Here is a 19955-nt window from a genome sequence, read left to right as displayed (position 1 = left end):
TCATGCTCAACTGCGGCATTGTATATCGATGAGTGAGTATTATAAAACCAGCTTAAATCTTGGTTAGTACAAGAGTCACACATGCATAGGCATGCACGTCGTCACATGAGTGAAATATTCTTAAGTGCGACGTTAAACCCCTGCGTGTATGTTTGTGTGTGTGTGTGTGTGTGTGTGTGTGTGTGTGTGTGCGTCTGTATGTGTATGTGGTATTGTGAGCGCACGTCGACTCTGTGTGTCTTGTGTGTATGTGTGAGCGCTCGTCTCTGTGTGTTGTGCGTGTGTGTGTCAGTGTGTCTGTGTGCGCGCGCGTGTGTGTCCATGTGTGTCTGTGTGTGTTTGTGTGTGTGGATTTATGGGTGTGGGGGAAACGGAGAACTTATTTAGGCAGTGCGTTGCGTTAGGCAGTATCTGTAACACGAGATAACATCACCGACTTCGGGTGACCCTTTCATGTAATTGTCACAGCTGTTTTTCACCTTGTCATCAGTGGAATTTATTTCTGAGGATAGTTAAAACTGGGTATTCCTTTTGCGTGGATTCATAACTACCCTTCTATATAAGAACAGGATAGAATGCCACGTTCAGATGACAAAATGCTTGTGACGAGACACAAAAACAAATCAACGAAAGAAATACGTGTAATATAATATTACGCAAAGTTCTGTTGGTGTAATATATATTTGTGCAATAATAGTTAGCGTTTAAAAAAATTGCCGTCGTGACACAAACTGACATCTAAATCCCTAATTCAAGGGGGTCAACCTCCTCCCCTAACTCTCCCCCTTAAATTCGTCCCTGAGGATCAATATCTCGTAACCTCTGGACCCAGCACACACACACACACACGCTCGCACGCACGCACGCACGAACTCACGCACGCACGCACACACACACACTTCCCCCAAATCCTCGATAGGTCACAGTTTCTGCAAACTGCTCTAAATAAAGGAGAATGCCGCATATTGAGATTCTCTACTGCCCACTGTCTCAGTTCATCATTAAATGTCAGTATGCATCAGTGACAATTACGCCTCACACGTAAGTCAGCGTGGTGACACCACTCCCTTTTACGTGTGTCTCGTCCAAGTTATGCATCGTCATTGGAAGTTTCGCCAAGGATTTGAACTTTAACATCAACGAATGTAGGCCTCCTTGAATTCCTAATGGACGTGTATAGCTGAGCAGTGATTAAACCTGTCTAACCGCGTTTTAAAACAGCATATCTGAAACTCTACCATGTTTGATATTACGAATAAATATGTTCAAGCCTTCAGTGTGTACTAACTTACCAGTATGTTAGTTCACTGTCCAGTGATTATCCAGACTCGCATCTACCTCTAGAAATGATTATATTTTACCGAAAAAGTTCTTATGTGTAACATAAAGGGGATCGTGACTTTTTTCAGCCAACGTGAATCTCGCAAATATGCTAATATGCTCTACTTTCCACATAGTATTGGATCGTTAGTGTTCATATCAATGACGTTGTTTTAAAGATTGTTGGGTATAAATTGCATGTAAGGCTGTATTTTTTTCACCAAGAATCACGTTCTGAGAATTAAAGCTACATATCATCTTCCAACCAGATGCATTGTTCCGAAGAGACTTAATGCTGTCAAGCTTCGCTGCTTCCACACTGTCGTCTGCTGGGAGCGTCACGTGACTTGATGTCGTCTCCTCACATTTCGTCAGTGAACAATCTGAGAGCGGGTTGTGATGGGATTGCCTGTACTTGTGGCTCGGTCCAGGAAAGGAGCTCCTGTGTCTCAAGAAATGTCAAGAATTACACCTTTGTGACAATGGAAGCTGATCTTCCCAGAAATTGGTAAGATATAATCAACGTCACTGATTTCATTTTACAATGATGTTGGCATTAGATCTATGATAGTTCAAATTATACGTTACAGTACAGAACAAATATCAATCTATCATCCAAACCTTTACATACAACCTGTAAATAATTGAATGGAAACCAGCTGTGTCTTGGGTGTAAAAAGGAACCAGTTTAAGTAGCAGTGATTCTATTTGATTTTAAAGCCTTGGCGACTGGTGACGTCACATTTGTCTGCAAAGCAATTTGATACAGTCATATTTATCTCACAAGCAATATCTACCGTGAATCGTTTGGCATGACAATAAGTATGTTATGACGAGTTTCAGAACATCACAAGTATGTGTACGCATATGTTGTCTGATGTAATTCTTACACGTGCGTGACGATTTAAACCTTCTGTTTTAACTGTACGTGATTATGTGTACCTGTGTCTACAGTCATGTGCAGCGTATAAATTTCGATGTAAAAGTATGTGTACACGTTGCCTTAAACTTAGGAGGTCCTGGACTGAGGGTGAAAAAGGACGCACATATTCCATAATTACACATCCCTCATAGCTGTAGTCTTGACAATATCTCTGGTTCTCAATGCAAGAACATAAAAAATATTTTAACAGTACAATGATTTGTGTTTTCAGAACCGAACATGGGAATATAAGTGCTTCAACCAAACAGTAACATTCTGACTTGCAAGGAGGATTCAGAACACAGTGTAGTAATTAACCTTCACCCGAATTAACGTGGATTCACAGATACAGAAGCCATGATGCCGAGCCGTGGCAGTAGCATACGTTGGAGGGACGAGGCGCCCGTCAGTGACCTCACACAATTGAGTAGACTTACTGAAGCCTCTGTTCTAAATGTACTCAAAGAGAGATACGAGACGGACCAAATATACGTAAGATTCATTCCATTGATCTCTCTGCACCTTAGCCAAGTGTCGAAATGTTCTTAGCACCCGCGAAGATCCGGGACAGAATCAGTAGCCCACGTTTGTCATAAGAGGCGACTAACGGCACTGGGTGATCAATCTTGTTGACTTAACTGACAGATGTTATCGTATCCCTATGCTCATGCTGTTGATCTCTGGATTGCCTGGTTCAGACTTATATACACACTGACGCCATATGGATGGAATATTGATGTGTGCATGTTAAAACAACCGAAGAAACAAAATTATGTACTTATGTTCGGTGAAGGTTGAAACTGTATCAAGACAAGTAATTGATTTTCGATTATGATCGACGTGAGGATCCTCGTTCTGTTTTGGACCTAAAATTTGTTGCGTTTCGAGAACTGATTTTAATTTTGTACCGTTTCGAATCCACTCTAATTTTCAGATGCATATATTATTTGCCTGTCAGTGTACTTACTGCAATTATTCATTTAAACAGACTATTTAGAAATCTAAATGAACTGGTGCTCCTTTATCGTTGTCTTCATGGCAAGTTGGAAAATTAAAACACAGATGCAAGATGCGATGTAACGGTTCAGTGACTTCACTATGCGGTTATACATGCCCCGTGATAGTACCACGTATGTTTCAGTTTTCATAAAATCGATCACTGGATTGCTTGACCTTGACTCGATTATGTACAGATCACTGCAAAAAAGGTTGAATACTGGCGTTAAGCGACAAGAAGTTATTTAGAAAACAAGACCTAGACCGAAAACAAGGGAATTAAATTAGTTTGGACGATACTGGTCACGACATTGGTTTTCAGCTGATCAAATGATTCGACTGCATTTATCAACAGGTTTTCTTCAGTCGGTGTTAACATAGCCTTACATTCAACAGCTTTATATAAGTATTGTTTCACAAGGAATCGATCAGTCGATTACCGTATTAACCATATTAAGATCATGGATATGAGCACTGTATATTTTATAAGAGACTGTAAGCTGAACGTCCTTTCAGAAATGAAGAGATTGGGGAGATTTCTGGTCAAGCGGGCGCTCATCACACCTAAGACCCCCGTTTCACAAAGCTACCGTAGCTTAACGTCGTAAGTTTATGTTACAACATAGGGGGTATAGTCATAGCACTATAACAGCTTTGTAAAACGGGGCCCAGGGCCTTTACTCTCGAAATGTTCGTAGCCTCAAAAATTCATAACGTTGATCGTATCCAGTGTGTTAAGAATGGACTTAAGAAGTTCGTAAGGTTACAAATGGTTCGAGAACAAGTAACCTGGTTCGATTCCCCACTTGAGTACAATGCATGAAGCCCATTTCGTGTATTACTAGGAAGTGTCTATTCTCAGTCACTCTCCCATTGAGAAATTAAATGACACCGTCACGTTCTCGATATCACATTACAGATATAATATCCTCTTTGTGTCGGGAATTTCAGTCACCTTTCAACTTCCTGGTGGAGGTCCAAGAAAATCATAATATCATAAGGCCACCACGTCATTCAGAGAGTAGTGGTTAACGTCCCTCTTCATGATAGTTACCCCGTTCTATGTCGATAGCTGGCCCAAATAAATTATAGATCACAACAATATGACAGAAATTCTCAACGATATTGATTCACTCAAAAGTTGATATTCATATTCTTCACATAAGTATCCTTGACGTGCGTGTATGGTTGTGAGGGGTAATAATTTCTAAGGGTAATTCGAACGAAATAAATACCATTGGAACGTCTTAAATTCAGCATTGAAAGGTACTAGGAGTCAAACGCTGAACAAGCATCGTGTTTCGCAAGGGAATTCGTTAATATACACAGCGTTTTGTGTCAGTTGGGATAGGACTGTAACTTTTTTGCAAACACGTATATTATTTTGTATGTTAGTTTATTTGATGCCATGATGATGTAGCAGTATCTGAATAAGATGATGTCATTGTACATAATACTCCGGGGTCCCTTTTATAAAGCGAACTCAGAATTCCGACGGTCAAACTTGCGATCACCATAGCGCTTTGATCGCATTTTAGGACCGAGCCCAGTCTTATGAAACGATAGATAGTAGGTATCAAAGAAGATAGGAATCATTTTTACAGGCTAACAGTAAACATTCGGTAGAAGTCATGTTAAATAAACGGGGTCGGAACAAACGGTGCATTCCTGTCGCATATAGATATGTTCGAATAAATAAATGAATGAATAAATAAACAAATAAACAGACAGACAGACCTAAAATAGATATAAAGGCCTATTGCTATAATTGAATAGAAACATGAATAGATTACTAGACGGCCAGGCAGGTTTTCAGATATACAGGCATCCTTTCACGGGGAATATATGAGTAACGCATACTGTATTGTTGAGAGAAGCAGCTATGTTAGGCAAGGAGTGTATATCTTGTGTTGTAATTGGCATTGAATTCCTTAAAGGCCACTATAAATTAATTTTTAGATTTTCAGCTTAATATCTAAAACATTACCTGGATGACAACGTTTTTTATGTTTGTTTAATAACTTTAAAGCAAACTGTTCACCTGTATATATAAAAGTCCACAGACGTGATTTATAGGGTACAATGCTTATGAGGACAAGGTCGTTTGGGAATTTTACCCTGAAAGGATTAAATAGGAACACACGTATTTTTCATCTGTTCCTCATGGCGTTAACAATGAAAGCACAACATGCCATTACCCCGGATAAACCAAACTGCCTGTGAGAAGCTAGGTTATTAGTTATATGACTTATCATAACGGGCACCCATTTTCTGCTGGGGGAATGGAGACAATTTTGAATAAACTCACTGGTCCAACTCACTTGCCTAAAGTAAGACCACATGTATAACAGGTGTTTAGTTGTGGGTTAGAACAGAAGTCCTGGAAACTCCAAGGAGTCAAGTTGTCACACACTGTCACCCATCCAAGGACTCTCCGTGCTCAACGTCGCTAAACTAAAACTAATGTGTGACCTGAGCTTTATGCACAGGACCATACACGCCAACTTTGCGCTTAGATACGCAGACTGAAAACCCAGTAATTATTTGTCAAGGCCTAAACATAGTGACAGAGCGACAGGCATAGATCGTAATTATTGTCTGTCAACCCGGTATTCGTTCAAGCAGCGATGTAAACATCACACAATGTACATAATCCCAGGGTAGCCACCCGTTTAATATTACAGGGAATATAATGCGTTTGCCAGAAAAGGCTGGGTAGGGTTGAGGGTAGAGGGGTGGTAGGACGCAGTATTACTAATAGCTGGATGTACTCATGTGACTTGAATATTTAATGGATCTTCCGGGTTTGGGTAAGCATACACTGAATAATCACTGGAAGATACTTACCTAGTAATTGATTCATGGTATTGAACGGCAGCAAAGTCAATAGAAATGGAGTTGGATCGATATATCTGTGTAAACATTATACAGACACGAATAAGGAAGTTCGCAAAATCACCCTCATATACTTCACACTAAGATATATGTCAAGTCACCTTGTCGTTCCAGTCGGTAAATAACTCCGCCCAATTTCTGATGTCCCTAGTGAGTATGGTTTTACGCCGTTTTTAATGATATTCCAGCAATATCGCGTGAGAGACGTTCGGCGTTACGAGCAAACGCTTTAACCACAAGGCTACTCCACCGCCCCTACAAAAAGTGACATAACACGTTTGTGGCCATACTTTATTGCCAAAGATACTTTGAAGTTTGTAGAAATATCAACCACATATTATTAACATAAAATTGTATATGGTATTTCAAACTACCTACCATCAACAACTTCCAAACAATACAGTTCCATTAAGTCGAGCATCCTCAGCGATGCGACTAGTCTGCCATACAGACTCTGAAGCAAATATTTCCAAGAAGTCCACGCAAGTAACAATAATAATGAAGGTACCTATACTGCGCAATACTCCACACCGCAAATAGGCATGCTCAAAACGCGCAATGTGGCAAGTCTAGATTTCCACCGCTTCAGATGGAGAAAGTCTCGGGGCTCCTTTTCAGTATATTTTATTTTTTTCATTATGAGCTTTTTGTCTGTAAAATTCCGAGGCTAGTCTATAATGCGGCTATCAAATCAGCAGTTTGAATCAGGGAAGGTATCTGTAATTTTAATCCCTCGGATTCGCCAGTCACAATCGAGTATTCAAACAAATCCATCGCGGAATTCTATACACTTTGCAAATTTTCATTTAGTGACACTTGCACATTTCATAAACCTGACACGAAAACATGCGGTTTTGGATGTTGGTCAGATTGCACAAAAAGCCATCTTAGCGTTAGCCAAGGTGTAAGTACAAGAGATACGATTGTCGTAGCGTTAAGACCGTTTTGTGACAGCGGGCCATGAAAAATATATTAGTGTCGAGTGGAATCCCTTAATTGGACAGGTTTACATTCATTGTACCACAGCGCTCAGGCAAAAACAGATGTAAACGCTTTCATTACAGCAGGAGGTACCTGTGCTTTATCATCTGTTACGTCTGTAATTGGCAGTATCTTGAAAGGAAGAATAATCCGGGGATTCGTGAACATCTAGCTAAATATTCCTTTGATTATATGTTTATGTTTACCATTAAACATAGTGTCACACAATAATATCACACAGGTAAAAACATATTAGCAGTATCAAACGTGGCATTTCCAGACAAACAGTAGCGAAATACACACCTTTGTAACAACTTCAAAGAATTCTACGTTGGGCAGTCAAAGCAATGCTACGTCTTTAGGGGAAGGTGGGATAGCCGAAGATCCTGGTTCGATTCCCCACATGAGTACAAGTCCGTCGTAATGTTGCTGAAATATTGCTAAAACCTTACTCACTCAAAGATCAGGGTGTTGATGTTTCAGAAGTTTACTGTGGTCTCTCTGAGCGTTTGTCCTTAAAGTTTCCTGCCTAAATTATATTGTGACCTTTCCTTTAATTAATATAGGACGTTGAATAACCACCAGCGTTGAAGGAGATGTGTTCACTGTTACACGTTGAAACAGTTTTGGGATTTATATTACATGTTTCCTTTCACGGCAATGATGTCACCAGCATGGTTATGGTCTCAATTACAGTGTTACTCACTTACAGTGTTACTCACTTACAGTGTTACTCATATTCATCAGATGATAATCGTGATGTTAAAGGTGCTACTCACCCTGCTGTTAATCGTGATGTTAAAGGTGCTACTCACTCTGATGTTAATCGTGATGTTAAAGGTGCTACTCACTCTGATGTTAATCGTGATGTTAAAGGTGCTACTCACCCTGCTGTTAATCGTGATGTTAAAGGTGCTACTCACTCTGATGTTAATCGTGATGTTAAAGGTGCTACTCACTCTGATGTTAATCGTGATGTTAAAGGTGCTACTCACTCTGATGTTAATCGTCATGTTAAAGGTGCTACTCACCCTGCTGTTAATCGTGATGGTAAAGGGGTTACTCACTTTGATGTTAATCGTGATGTTAAAGGTGCTACTCACCCTGCTGTTAATCGTCATGTTAAGGGTGCTACTCCCCCTGCTGTTAATCGTGATGTTAAAGGTGCTACTCACCCTGCTGTTAATCATGAAGTTAAAGGTGCTACTCACTCTGATGTTAATCGTGATGTTAAGGGTGCTACTCCCCCTGCTGTTAATCGTGATGTTAAAGGTGCTACTCACCCTGCTGTTAATCATGAAGTTAAAGGTGCTACTCACTCTGATGTTAATCGTGATGTTAAATGTGCTACTCACCCTGCTGTTAATCGTCATGTTAAAGGTGCTGCTCACCCTGCTGTTAATCATGAAGTTAAAGGTGCTACTCACTCTGATGTTAATCGTGATGTTAAATGTGCTACTCCCCCTGCTGTTAATCGTGATGTTAAAGGTGCTACTCACCCTGCTGTTAATCATGAAGTTAAAGGTGCTACTCACTCTGATGTTAATCGTGATGTTAAAGGTGCTACTCACCCTGCTGTTAATCGTGATGTTAAAGGTGCTACTCACTCTGATGTCAATCGTGATGTTAAAGGTGCTACTCACCCTGCTGTTAATCGTGATGTTAAAGGTGCTACTCACTCTGATGTTAATCGTGATGTTAAAGGTGCTACTCACTCTGATGTTAATCGTGATGTTAAAGGTGCTACTCACTCTGATGTTAATCGTGATGTTAAAGGTGCTACTCACCCTGCTGTTAATCGTGATGGTAAAGGGGTTACTCACTCTGATGTTAATCGTGATGTTAAAGGTGCTGCTCACCCTGCTGTTAATCGTGATGTTAAGGGTGCTACTCACTCTGATGTTAATCATGAAGTTAAAGGTGCTACTCACTCTGATGTTAATCGTGATGTTAAAGGTGCTACTCACCCTGCTGTTAATCGTGATGTTAAAGGTGCTACTCACTCTGATGTTAATCGTGATGTTAAAGGTGCTACTCACCCTGCTGTTAATCGTGATGTTAAAGGTGCTACTCACTCTGATGTTAATCGTGATGTTAAAGGTGCTACTCACTCTGATGTTAATCGTGATGTTAAAGGTGCTACTCACTCTGATGTTAATCGTGATGTTAAAGGTGCTACTCACCCTGCTGTTAATCGTGATGGTAAAGGGGTTACTCACTCTGATGTTAATCGTGATGTTAAAGGTGCTGCTCACCCTGCTGTTAATCGTGATGTTAAGGGTGCTACTCACTCTGATGTTAATCGTGATGGTAAAGGGGTTACTCACTCTGATGTTAATAGTCATGCTAAAGGGAGTTACCTTTTCGGATGTTAATTGTGATGGTAGTGATGGTTCCCCGCCAGAGAGACAGTATAATTAAAGGTGCTACTCACTCTGATGTTAATCGTGATGTTAAGGGTGCTACTCACTCTGATGTTAATCGTGATGGTAAAGGGGTTACTCACTCTGATGTTAATAGTCATGCTAAAGGGAGTTACCTTTTCGGATGTTAATTGTGATGGTAGTGATGGTTCCCCGCCAGAGAGACAGTATGATTAAAGGTGCTACTCACTCTGATGTTAATCGTGATGTTAAAGGTGCTACTCACTCTGATGTTAATCGTGATGATAAAGGTGCTACTCACCCTGCTGTTAATCGTCATGTTAAAGGTGCTACTCACCCTGCTGTTAATCGTGATGTTAAAGGTGCTACTCACTCTGATGTTAATCGTGATGTTAAAGGGGTTACTCACTCTGACGTTAATAGTGATGGTAAAGGGGTTACTCACTCTGTTGTTAATAGTCATGCTAAAGGGAGTTACCTTTTCGGATGTTAATTGTGATGGTAGTGATGGTTCCCCGCCAGAGAGACAGTATAATTAAAGGTGCTACTCACCCTGCTGTTAATCGTGATGGTAAAGGTGCTACTCACTCTTATGTTAATCGTGATGTTAAAGGTGCTACTCACCCTGCTGTTAATCGTGATGTTAAATGTGCTACTCCCCCTGCTGTTAATCGTGATGTTAAAGGTGCTACTCCCCCTGCTGTTAATCGTGATGTTAAAGGTGCTGCTCACCCTGCTGTTAATCGTGATGTTAAGGGTGCTACTCACCCTGCTGTTAATCGTCATGTTAAGGGTGCTACTCACCCTGCTGTTAATCGTGATGTTAAAGGTGCTACTCCCCCTGCTGTTAATCGTGATGTTAAATGTGCTACTCACCCTGCTGTTAATCGTCATGTTAAAGGTGCTACTCACCCTGCTGTTAATCGTGATGTTAAGGGTGCTACTCACCCTGCTGTTAATCGTGATGTTAAAGGTGCTACTCACTCTGATGTTAATCGTGATGTTAAAGGTGCTACTCACTCTGATGTTAATCGTGATGTTAAAGGTGCTACCCACTCTGATGTTAATCGTGATGTTAAAGGTGCTACTCACCCTGCTGTTAATCGTGATGTTAAAGGGTTTACTCACTCTGATGTTAATAGTGATGGTAAAGGGGTTACTCACTCTGATGTTAATAGTCATGCTAAAGGGAGTTAATTGGATGTTAATTGTGATGGTAGTGATGGTTCCCCGCCAGAGAGACAGTATAATGGAAGTTCACCTTTCCGGATTAGTTTTGTAAAGACAGTCCCCTTGATTGACGAAGAAGTACGATATATATCTATGGACTATTGAATAATGATATATTCCATTTCAGACAAACTGTAGTGATGTGCTTCTCTCCATTAACCCCTTCAAGGTGTTGCCAATATACAGCGACGAGGTAAGTTACATGCACACAATACACCTCGATCGCTTTCAGGTGCAATATTATTATAAGCCTACAACTGACATAAACGGTCAATATGGATATAATATGGTATGATGATATATGATATATGATATATGATATATAATGTGACATGAAGTGAAGTGAAGTGAAATGATGCGGCGTGGCGTGGCGTGGCGTGGCGTGGCGTGGCGTGGCGTGGCGTGGCGTGGCGTGGCGTGGCGTGGCGTGGCGTGGAGTAGTGAGATGTGATGTGACCTTAGACTGCAGTTCTCAGTCTAGTAACGTTTCTATAACGTGATGTTTTGGTTATATCATATGTATGGAATATTACCCAGTGCAAACAACAAACGTAAATAACAACATATTTTCAGCACATACTTTTGCCCGGTAGTGTATTTGTATTGCTATGTTTACAGTACCACGATAAGTACAGCTTGGAAAGACTCCATCATGGAATGGAACCTCATATATTCCAAACGGCCGCTACGGCCTTCAAGAAGCTCAAGGACACCCACAACAACCAGGTAAAGGCCAGCGGATACTTAACGGTGCAAGCGCTATTTGTGTCTTTGAGAACCACCATTTTCTCACTCTGAATTGTTTTCCACTGAAAAATGATTTGTGAAACATCAATGAGACTTCTATACATAGGAGCATTTGTTTCGTATATGGTCATATTAAGGGCATGATGAGAAACCCTAATGTATTTTAACATGTTGTTTATTTTCGCTTGGAATTTGTGTACACAGCCCAATATGACAATGTCGGTAAGACCTGAATCTGGAAAGTCTTCTTGGATGCCGTCGAGAATAAAGTAGATATGTCAGTTTGAACTGAACAATGTACAAGGACATCTACAGTATCCAGTAGAAGTCCCCAGTGTCAAGTACCCTGCCCCCAGAAGGAAGTCTCTAACGAAACAGACCTCGACATGACCTGGGAAAGTTAGCATAAACTTCCAAACTCACACTGGTTGTTAACTGTATATGTTATAAATCATTAAATGGATATCAGTTATACATGTTAAACATACCTCTGTTATGATTAACGTTTGCGACAATCTGTAGGTTAATCGACATGTAGGGTAGCCTCAGCATGATGTGTCAAATGAGGCATAACCAAGCAGGGGGCAAGTTATGTATTAACCTAGATAAATAAAACCAATGCTGGATGTAAACTGCGTGAAACAGTTTGAAGAAGTGATGTTGTAATCTCACCAACAGGTGGTGTTGGTGTCTGGGGAGTCTGGCTCAGGGAAGACTGAGAACACCAAATACATGGTCAAGCATCTGATGACCATATGTGGCCGCTCGTATGAAGGCCTGGAAGACAAGATACTGGAGGTGAGTCCACAGGCCATTCTGCACTCTGTAAAGAACAGTCTGGCTCAGGGAAGAACGGGAACACCAAATACATGGTCAAGCATCAGGACCCTTATTCTTGAAACGTTGGTAGCCCTAAGAATTCTTAACTTTGGTCGTAGCCAGTATGTCAGGAATGGGCTGACTGACTCGGGCTGCAGTATGTAAACGGTAGTCTGTATCAAGCAATCCAGTGATTGATATCATGGCCTTCATTTGATGTAGTTGTCATTCAATGACAGGTCTCTTGCGTCAGGAATTGACTGTTGAAGATCTGTCTCTGTCTGTACTGATCACAATTACAAGTTAAAGTTGTACATTATATATGTCTTTCTATTTCAAGGAGAATGGTTTTAAAAATGCATGTTAATGGGTATGTTTTCCTTCAGGGGAAGAGATGCGAGATTTGACAATGGAATGAGAGTGAATGATGCATGCTAACGCCTGATCCGAATGAAGTGCAAACAACACTCTAGTATGCTAATAGGCGTTTTAATATACACAAGGAGTACATACGTATCGTACTGTGCTGCTTTTACCAGTATGTTAGTATTACCACTGAGTACCCAGAAATGGGCGTCTCACATCGTGTCCATGTCTGCAATCAGACACAGGTCTTAGACGTGGCAAGCGAACACTTTAACCACAAGGCTACACCACTACCTCTAGGAAATGCATGTATATTGAAAACTGTTGCAAGAATATCAGTTTCCATAGTTAAAAAATATATCACATTTTGCTCTCGTCCTTGTTATGCTTATGTTATGATGTGTGATTAATTAATATGACATATGTCTTTCAGATAAACCCTGTGATTGAAGCATTTGGGAACGCACAGACAGTTCTCAACGACAATTCGAGCAGATTTGCAAAGTACTTACAGCTTGACTTTGGCAAAGATGGAAGTATTCGGGGAGGTACGAAAATATCATATTGTCTAAGTGTACAACCGCCGTATAGATGGAATATTGCTGAGTACGGAGTTAAACAACAACCAAACCAAATTCATGATGTACGATCCACATTTTATTCGCCTTTCTTAGTACCCAGAGCTTTGATTGTTGTGAGGCCAGTGTTCGAAATAGCCACTGGCCAGCTAACTAGTGACTAGACAAAATCAAGTAAATCTCCACATTCACTGGTCCGAGTGGCTAGTGAATTCTGTAAATATATCACTCTTTTCTACCTGTTTTTATAACACACTTTTAGATCATGGAAGATTATGGTCTGAAAAAATACTCATATTAGCAGCTTAATAATAACTTAATTATTCTCATCTATTTTTGCTTAGTTTCTTCTTTCCAATTCTGGACCCGTGGCTAGTAACCTTCAGACATGGGGACTATTTCGCACACTGTGTAAAGCTACTATTGAAATATACCTGACACTGATAGAGCATCTGAAGAGAATTCTTCCTATACCTCCCATTAAACGTTTGGACTCACTTGTGTAAATATTTCCGCGTACTTCAGGCAACTGTTCTAACTTCATTTTGCAAAATATCTGGGGAAAGGAACTTGAGACTTTAATTGGCGAACTAACGACCAGAGTTTCCATCTGTCCTAATCAGTAACGTAAAAAGTACTAATACTTCCCCACAGCGTCAATGAAGGACTACATGCTGGAGAAGAGCCGAGTGGTACATCAAGGAAGCGGAGAAAGCAACTTCCACATCTTCTACAAGTTCCTTGCAGGGCTTACGGATGAAGATCGAGTCTTCCTGTCCATTAACAAGGAGAAGAAATTCAAGTAAGTTTCCCTCGTGATATTTAGTCAGAATAAGTTTCCGGTGGAATGTGGTGGATTTAAACAGCTTTCCAGTATGTTTTTACATCTAAAAAGATATCTATTAATGTGGGTGAGTGTGAATAGGTGATTTTAGTTTTACACCGCTCTTAGCAATATTCCAGCAATATCAGGGCGGGGGAAACGAGGACTGGGCTTCACATTTAGCCGTCATGAGTGGAATCACACCCTGGTCTTCGGCATGACGGGCGAACGCTTTCCAACTAGGCTATCCCGCTGCCCCATGGCAGCAGTAGGCAGTTAGGATGATTACTGTAAACATGATATATCATAGACATAAGAATAGTTGTGGCTGTAGGCATGATCTCTAAAGGTAGCAGCTGGATCTTTCACGTTTGTCTCGTGTTCTAGAATCGCAAGTGGCAGAAGCAGACAGAGGACCTCTGAGGACGCTGAGGATTACCGCAGATATTTCGAGGTTTTGAAGAAGATTGGGATTCCCGAGGAGGTTTGTAAAAGTATTCGCAAGTCCGAATACATGTCCAAATAAGAATATGATAACTAGCGTACCAGTAGGTTGCTTCCGAACAGTGAAAAGAAGCACGCATCAAGAAACCTGTCCATGTATCAAGAATATTCTGATATGCGAGTGAACCTTTGCTCGCTTCACACGTTTATAAGAAGGCTGAACATATTGTCTATGTTGCGCAACCCCATTTGTCTTTGGTCTGACATATCTCTCTCACAGTCCCTGAACCACATTGCATTCCTTACCGCTCAGCTCTTTCTGCTTTGCAACAGCTCTAGGTGAAACAGGTGTAGCTTTCCTCTGAGAACACTGAGACAACTTATCAATTTAAATCGATTCTTTTGTTTGTATGGGAAGTATATATATCCACAGACTAAACGTTATTCTAGCGTCAAAGGTTGACCACTTCGGTGAGATTCTCGAGCGTGGTTTTAATACTGAGACCCCAAGAAATATAATTTCTGAGAATCTTGGATACCCATATGTTTATGCAACTCTACAGAACACATTAATGTGGTATCTTCTTAACATGAGGATCAAAACCAATGTTGCTGTTACAAAGATAAATCTGATTGGCTGATCTGACTGCTATGAATATTTATTAGGTAGATGTATATTTTGTTTTCAGGAAAGGGATAATATACAGAGGATACTGGCAGCTATTATACACTTGACACAGATAGATTTCTTGGAGGACCCGAAAAGTGACACTTCTGAAATATGGGATGAAGAACCATTGAATACTGGTGAGAGCATCCTGGAGACGAAATGGACATCAGTGAACATGCTCTTTTAAAGGACATAAGAGTCAAGGCACCCGTGTATATGGTTATAAGAGGCCTTGCAGTCTGTTATATGGGAATAAGTGTCAAGACGTTCTTTAATACGGTTATAAGTGTCAAGGGATCCTTTTATTCGGGTACAAGTGTAAAAACACTCCTGGATAATGGTACGAGTATGGAAGCTATGTTTGATATGTAAACATTTTCAATTCAGTTTGGATATCAATTAATGTCAGTGTATCAAGAAACTTGTTATAATGTGATCGCATTTGTACCATGATCTGTATTCCTATTGTAACAACATTTACCCTATCGTCATGATTATCATGTGACAGTGTAAGCACATACACCATGCTGCTGTATTGTAATACTATACTGTGTGTTCTTTTTCAGTGACTATGTTGCTGGACACAGACCCGAGTGCTCTGACACAAGCACTTGTTTCAAAGAAAATACATATCCCAGGACAAGGTAATGTATATGTAGGGGCAGTAATTTGATAGACAGGTGATGGCATGAACATTCCCAATTATCTTCAGCAACCCATGCTTGTCCTAAAAAGAAACTAACGGGGTCTGGTCGGGAGGCTGTTGACTTGTTTGATGCATGTCATCATATTCTAATTGCATAGATCGGTGTTCATGATGTCAGCCACTGGATTGTTTGATTCATTTTGATTATTTAGACGGCCGTCACATAGTCGGAATGGTGCAGTAAGCTTCCTTAGACAACAACCAACATTTCTGTGTCTTTGCAGGGGACATTCAAACAGTTAGAAGGAAGAGGGACTCAGAGGGGGTGCGAGACGCCCTTGCCAAAGCCCTGTATGAACGTCTTTTCGGTTGGATCATCCGAAAGGTCAACGAGTCACTTCATCCCTGCTACGACACGTCAGTACTGCAACTCTTATTTGTGTACACATGCTGGAGCTAGTCAACAGATAAGATCCTAGGGCATGGATACAAAACATTATATACTCATAGAAACAAATAAGTGAACACATGCAAGTAGAAGTGTTCCTTTGTTTAGTTTTATCCACAGTGCAACACATACCTTGTGAAGAAACCTGGAAAAGAATAAAGGAACACTTGCACTTTCATGTCTTCCCTTATTTGTTTCTATGAGTACATATGTTAAAACATATTTTTGAAATTCATAGATATAAGGTACATTTTGAGTCCACTGTGTACCAGTAGCCTTGTAGTGAAAACATTTTTTGTCATGCCAAAGACCTTGACCTCCAAGAAGTACTTACAAACGAGTTTTGACCTCAAAAGTAACATTTTACATATATCACACGTTCTGAATGGTAAGAATTCTGAAGAAAGTTCAGAAGATAGCCTGACCAACAACCCACTGAGTGCAACACATTTATGTATACACATATATGTATTGGTGAATCGGGGCGGTGGGGGTAGTCTAGTGGTTAAAGCGTTCGTTTATCACGCCGAAGAACTGGAGTCGATTCCCCACATGGGTACAATGTGTGAAATCCATTTCTGGCTTCCCCCGCCATGATATTGCTGGAATATATTGCAACAAGCGGCGTGAAACTAAACCCATTAACTGACTATTGGTAAATGTATAGCGGACATTGCTGATTCCAGTCTTCCAAGGAACCACAAAACTACGTGGAGAGTTGCTTCACTTTGGCGCACCAGGAACCTTTGGTCATTTGTTCGAAAGAGCGTTTCGCAGATTGTATATAAACGTCTGTAAGAACCGATTCCGTGCTTGCTGGTTTCACTACGATGGTTTATGCTAAGTGACTTTCTCGAAGATCAGTACTGTTCAAAACGGTACTAAACCTAGTTTACTCACTAATTCAAGTTTTTGCGTGTGTCTTGTAGTGCCGAGAACGCTGGAAGTATTGGTATGGTGGACATCTGCGGGTTTGAGTGCCTGAGGGAGAACAGTTTTGAACAGATGTGTATCAACCTCGTCAATGAAAAGATGCAGTGCTTCATGAATGAACAGATCTTCAGGGCAGAGCAGGAGATCTATGAGAAGGAAGGCGTGGCAGGGGACTGTCTGGCCATACAGTACACAAACAATGACCACATTGTTGCCCTCTTCATGGTAGGTGTGTCGTTATGATAACCGCATCACATCTCCAAGACGACTATCCCTTGAGGTTCAAAGGTATATTACCAATGAAAATTGGGGATTCGGGTTTGGTTCTCTTCACCCCATGCTTGTCGTAAGAGGCGCCTCACGGAAACTGATAGTTACACGCTAATTTTGTTCGTGTGTGTCATTGTATCCTAATTGCGTAGGCCCATACTCGTGGTGTCATCCGGTGGTCCGGCCTCGAATATTTATAGACCGACACCACCTAGCCGAAATCCAGGGTAGAACTCTTACCTAGCGGGTTGTAAACCTCAGTGGTAGGACATATCCAGGGTGCATTGAAAACAGGTTCCATTGAGGTTAGGACGCGACTACGGGATTGGGTGATCAGACCTATTGACCCTTTTCACCTTGCTGAGGTCGTGTCAATGTGGCAAAATCGTGTATAGTGTTGCTGATGATGTCCATCACGGGATTGTCTGATGAGCACGACTTTTATTGGCCGGCGCAATTCAGCTGAGACCATTGCCGAGAGCAGCGTTAAACAACTAACACAAATCTCTTTCTCCTAACATATGTCCATATTTTCTTGAGCTAATACGTTTTGATTGTAATATGCTGTCTCGTTTCCAGTCGAAAGGCATACTTCACCAGATAGATGAGTACACCGTCAAACTGAAACAAGGCACGGATTCATCGCTTGTACACAGTCTCAAGGAGAACTTTGGCAGCAACGAAGCCTTTAAAACACCACCGGGAAATAACCTGACGTTTGGCATCAAACATTTTGCGAAAGAGGTATTTGCTAGTTCAAAGTACTTTACGTCACTTAAGCTAAATAAAATTGAACTTAAACTCACCACAAACAAACAAGTTATAGCTGATCCCCGTAAGGAACTGAAGTACATTTACATTTGTTAATGAAGAAACCGATGTCTACATTTGTTACACGGACGTAGATGACACGACTGACCACGCCTATCTTTAACACGTATAGTTACCGAAAAACATGAGTAAATCAGGCAAGTCACAGCGACCTTAGCGCTGAGACTATCGTTAGTATGTATCAAAGTCGAGAAGTTTAGGCAATCCGAATGCGAAAACCATTTTTGTCATCACACTACTTGTCAAAACCGTGTCTCCACAACCACAACTAACGCAGTACCAAGTGGCGTTGGATCTGATCAGTAATGGGAGGTTCGAATAATGCTTTGTATTTACTTCAGAATAAATACCAGTATACTCACGGAAACAGATAAGAGAACACCTGAAAGTACTAGTGTTCCTTTATTATTTATTTAGAATTTCACCCACAGCACAACACATTAACAAAGCCTGTGAAGAAACCTGGAAAGAATAAAGGAACACTTGTACTTTCACGTGTTCCCTTATTTGTTTCCATCAATATATATATATATTTGTGTGTGTATGTGTGTTCATACATACATACATACATACATACATACATACATACATACATACATACATACATACATACATACATACATACATACATACATACATACATACATACAGTGTTCCCAGAAATTATTGAGAAAATCTTTGTTTTTTTTCTAATGATGCTAAGATTGGAAAAAGGGCTTTCACTATGCACTAAACACACTAAATAAGGGAGACAACTCTTGAAGGCTTAGAAGGTAGCTCATTATGTCAAGAGTTATCTCCCTTGTCTGAGCAGACGGCTTCCTGTGTTGACATGGCAGAATTTACAGCAAGAGAGAAAAGAAAGCTCATTCTAGATGATTTTGAAAGGGGTGAGGCTGATGCTAAAGTGTTAGCTTGTAGACATGGTATTCCTCTGTCTACAGTATACAGAACTTTGAAGAATATTCAAACAGGAACCGGGATAGAGCACAAAGAACGGGCAGGTCGGCCTAGGAAATTCAGTGTTATGGATCGCCGAAGACTTGGGCAGATTGTGAGTAGGGGCAAATTGAAAAGTGTTGAGAACATCAGAAATGAAATGATTAGCAGAGGAAGTCCTCAGGTATGCAATGAAACAGTTAGGCAGGAATTACAGAGACTTAATTGGGTGAAAAAACGTGGAATTCCCTCGCCGTTGATGAAAGATGCACAAAAGGAAAAACGTTTAAACTGGTGTCGGGCCCATGAAAATCAAGATTGGGATAATGTTTTCTTTTCGGATGAAAGTTCTGTTTGGCTTTTCCCTAACTGTGTGAAAATTTGGACCAAAGATACTGTCCAACCTCTCTACCAGCGACCAAAACAAAGCCCGAAGTTTCACATGTGGGGTGGCATATGGGCTCGCGGAGTGACACCATTGTGTGTTTTCACGGGAAACTTGACAAAAGAAAGATACGTTGACATTCTAAATGGTCACCTTCTTCCGACAGCACAAACATTGTATGAAGATGATTGGATTTTCCAGCATGATAACGACCCAAAACACACTGCGCGCTACACAAAACAGTGGTTGTCGGGCGAAAATGTTCAAGTTTTAGACTGGCCCAGTTACAGCCCAGACCTAAACCCTATTGAGAATGTGTGGGGAGTCA

At 40.8% G+C, this 19955-nt stretch overlaps 1 protein-coding gene across 1 annotated transcript in view; it reads left to right on the top strand.

The window, feature by feature from the left end:
* Positions 1–1657: 1657 nt before the first annotated feature.
* The window catches only part of LOC137297800 (chitin synthase chs-2-like), a 38978-nt gene continuing 20680 nt past the window's right edge, over positions 1658–19955 (top strand). The window contains exons 1-13 of the mRNA XM_067829748.1: positions 1658–1828; positions 2475–2734; positions 10856–10921; positions 11347–11454; positions 12154–12273; positions 13094–13208; positions 13893–14040; positions 14449–14545; positions 15195–15312; positions 15742–15819; positions 16106–16238; positions 17199–17427; positions 18052–18216. Of these exons, the coding sequence (XP_067685849.1) occupies positions 2600–2734; positions 10856–10921; positions 11347–11454; positions 12154–12273; positions 13094–13208; positions 13893–14040; positions 14449–14545; positions 15195–15312; positions 15742–15819; positions 16106–16238; positions 17199–17427; positions 18052–18216 (1512 nt within the window). The 5' untranslated portion in view covers positions 1658–1828; positions 2475–2599. The remainder of the gene's footprint in view (positions 1829–2474; positions 2735–10855; positions 10922–11346; positions 11455–12153; positions 12274–13093; positions 13209–13892; positions 14041–14448; positions 14546–15194; positions 15313–15741; positions 15820–16105; positions 16239–17198; positions 17428–18051; positions 18217–19955) is intronic.

Source organism: Haliotis asinina, chromosome 10 (genome assembly GCF_037392515.1).
Source record: "Haliotis asinina isolate JCU_RB_2024 chromosome 10, JCU_Hal_asi_v2, whole genome shotgun sequence".
Lineage (NCBI taxonomy): Eukaryota > Metazoa > Mollusca > Gastropoda > Lepetellida > Haliotidae > Haliotis > Haliotis asinina.
The sequence above is the reverse complement of the archived record's forward strand: the minus strand, read 5'-3'. Positions and strand labels throughout refer to the sequence as shown.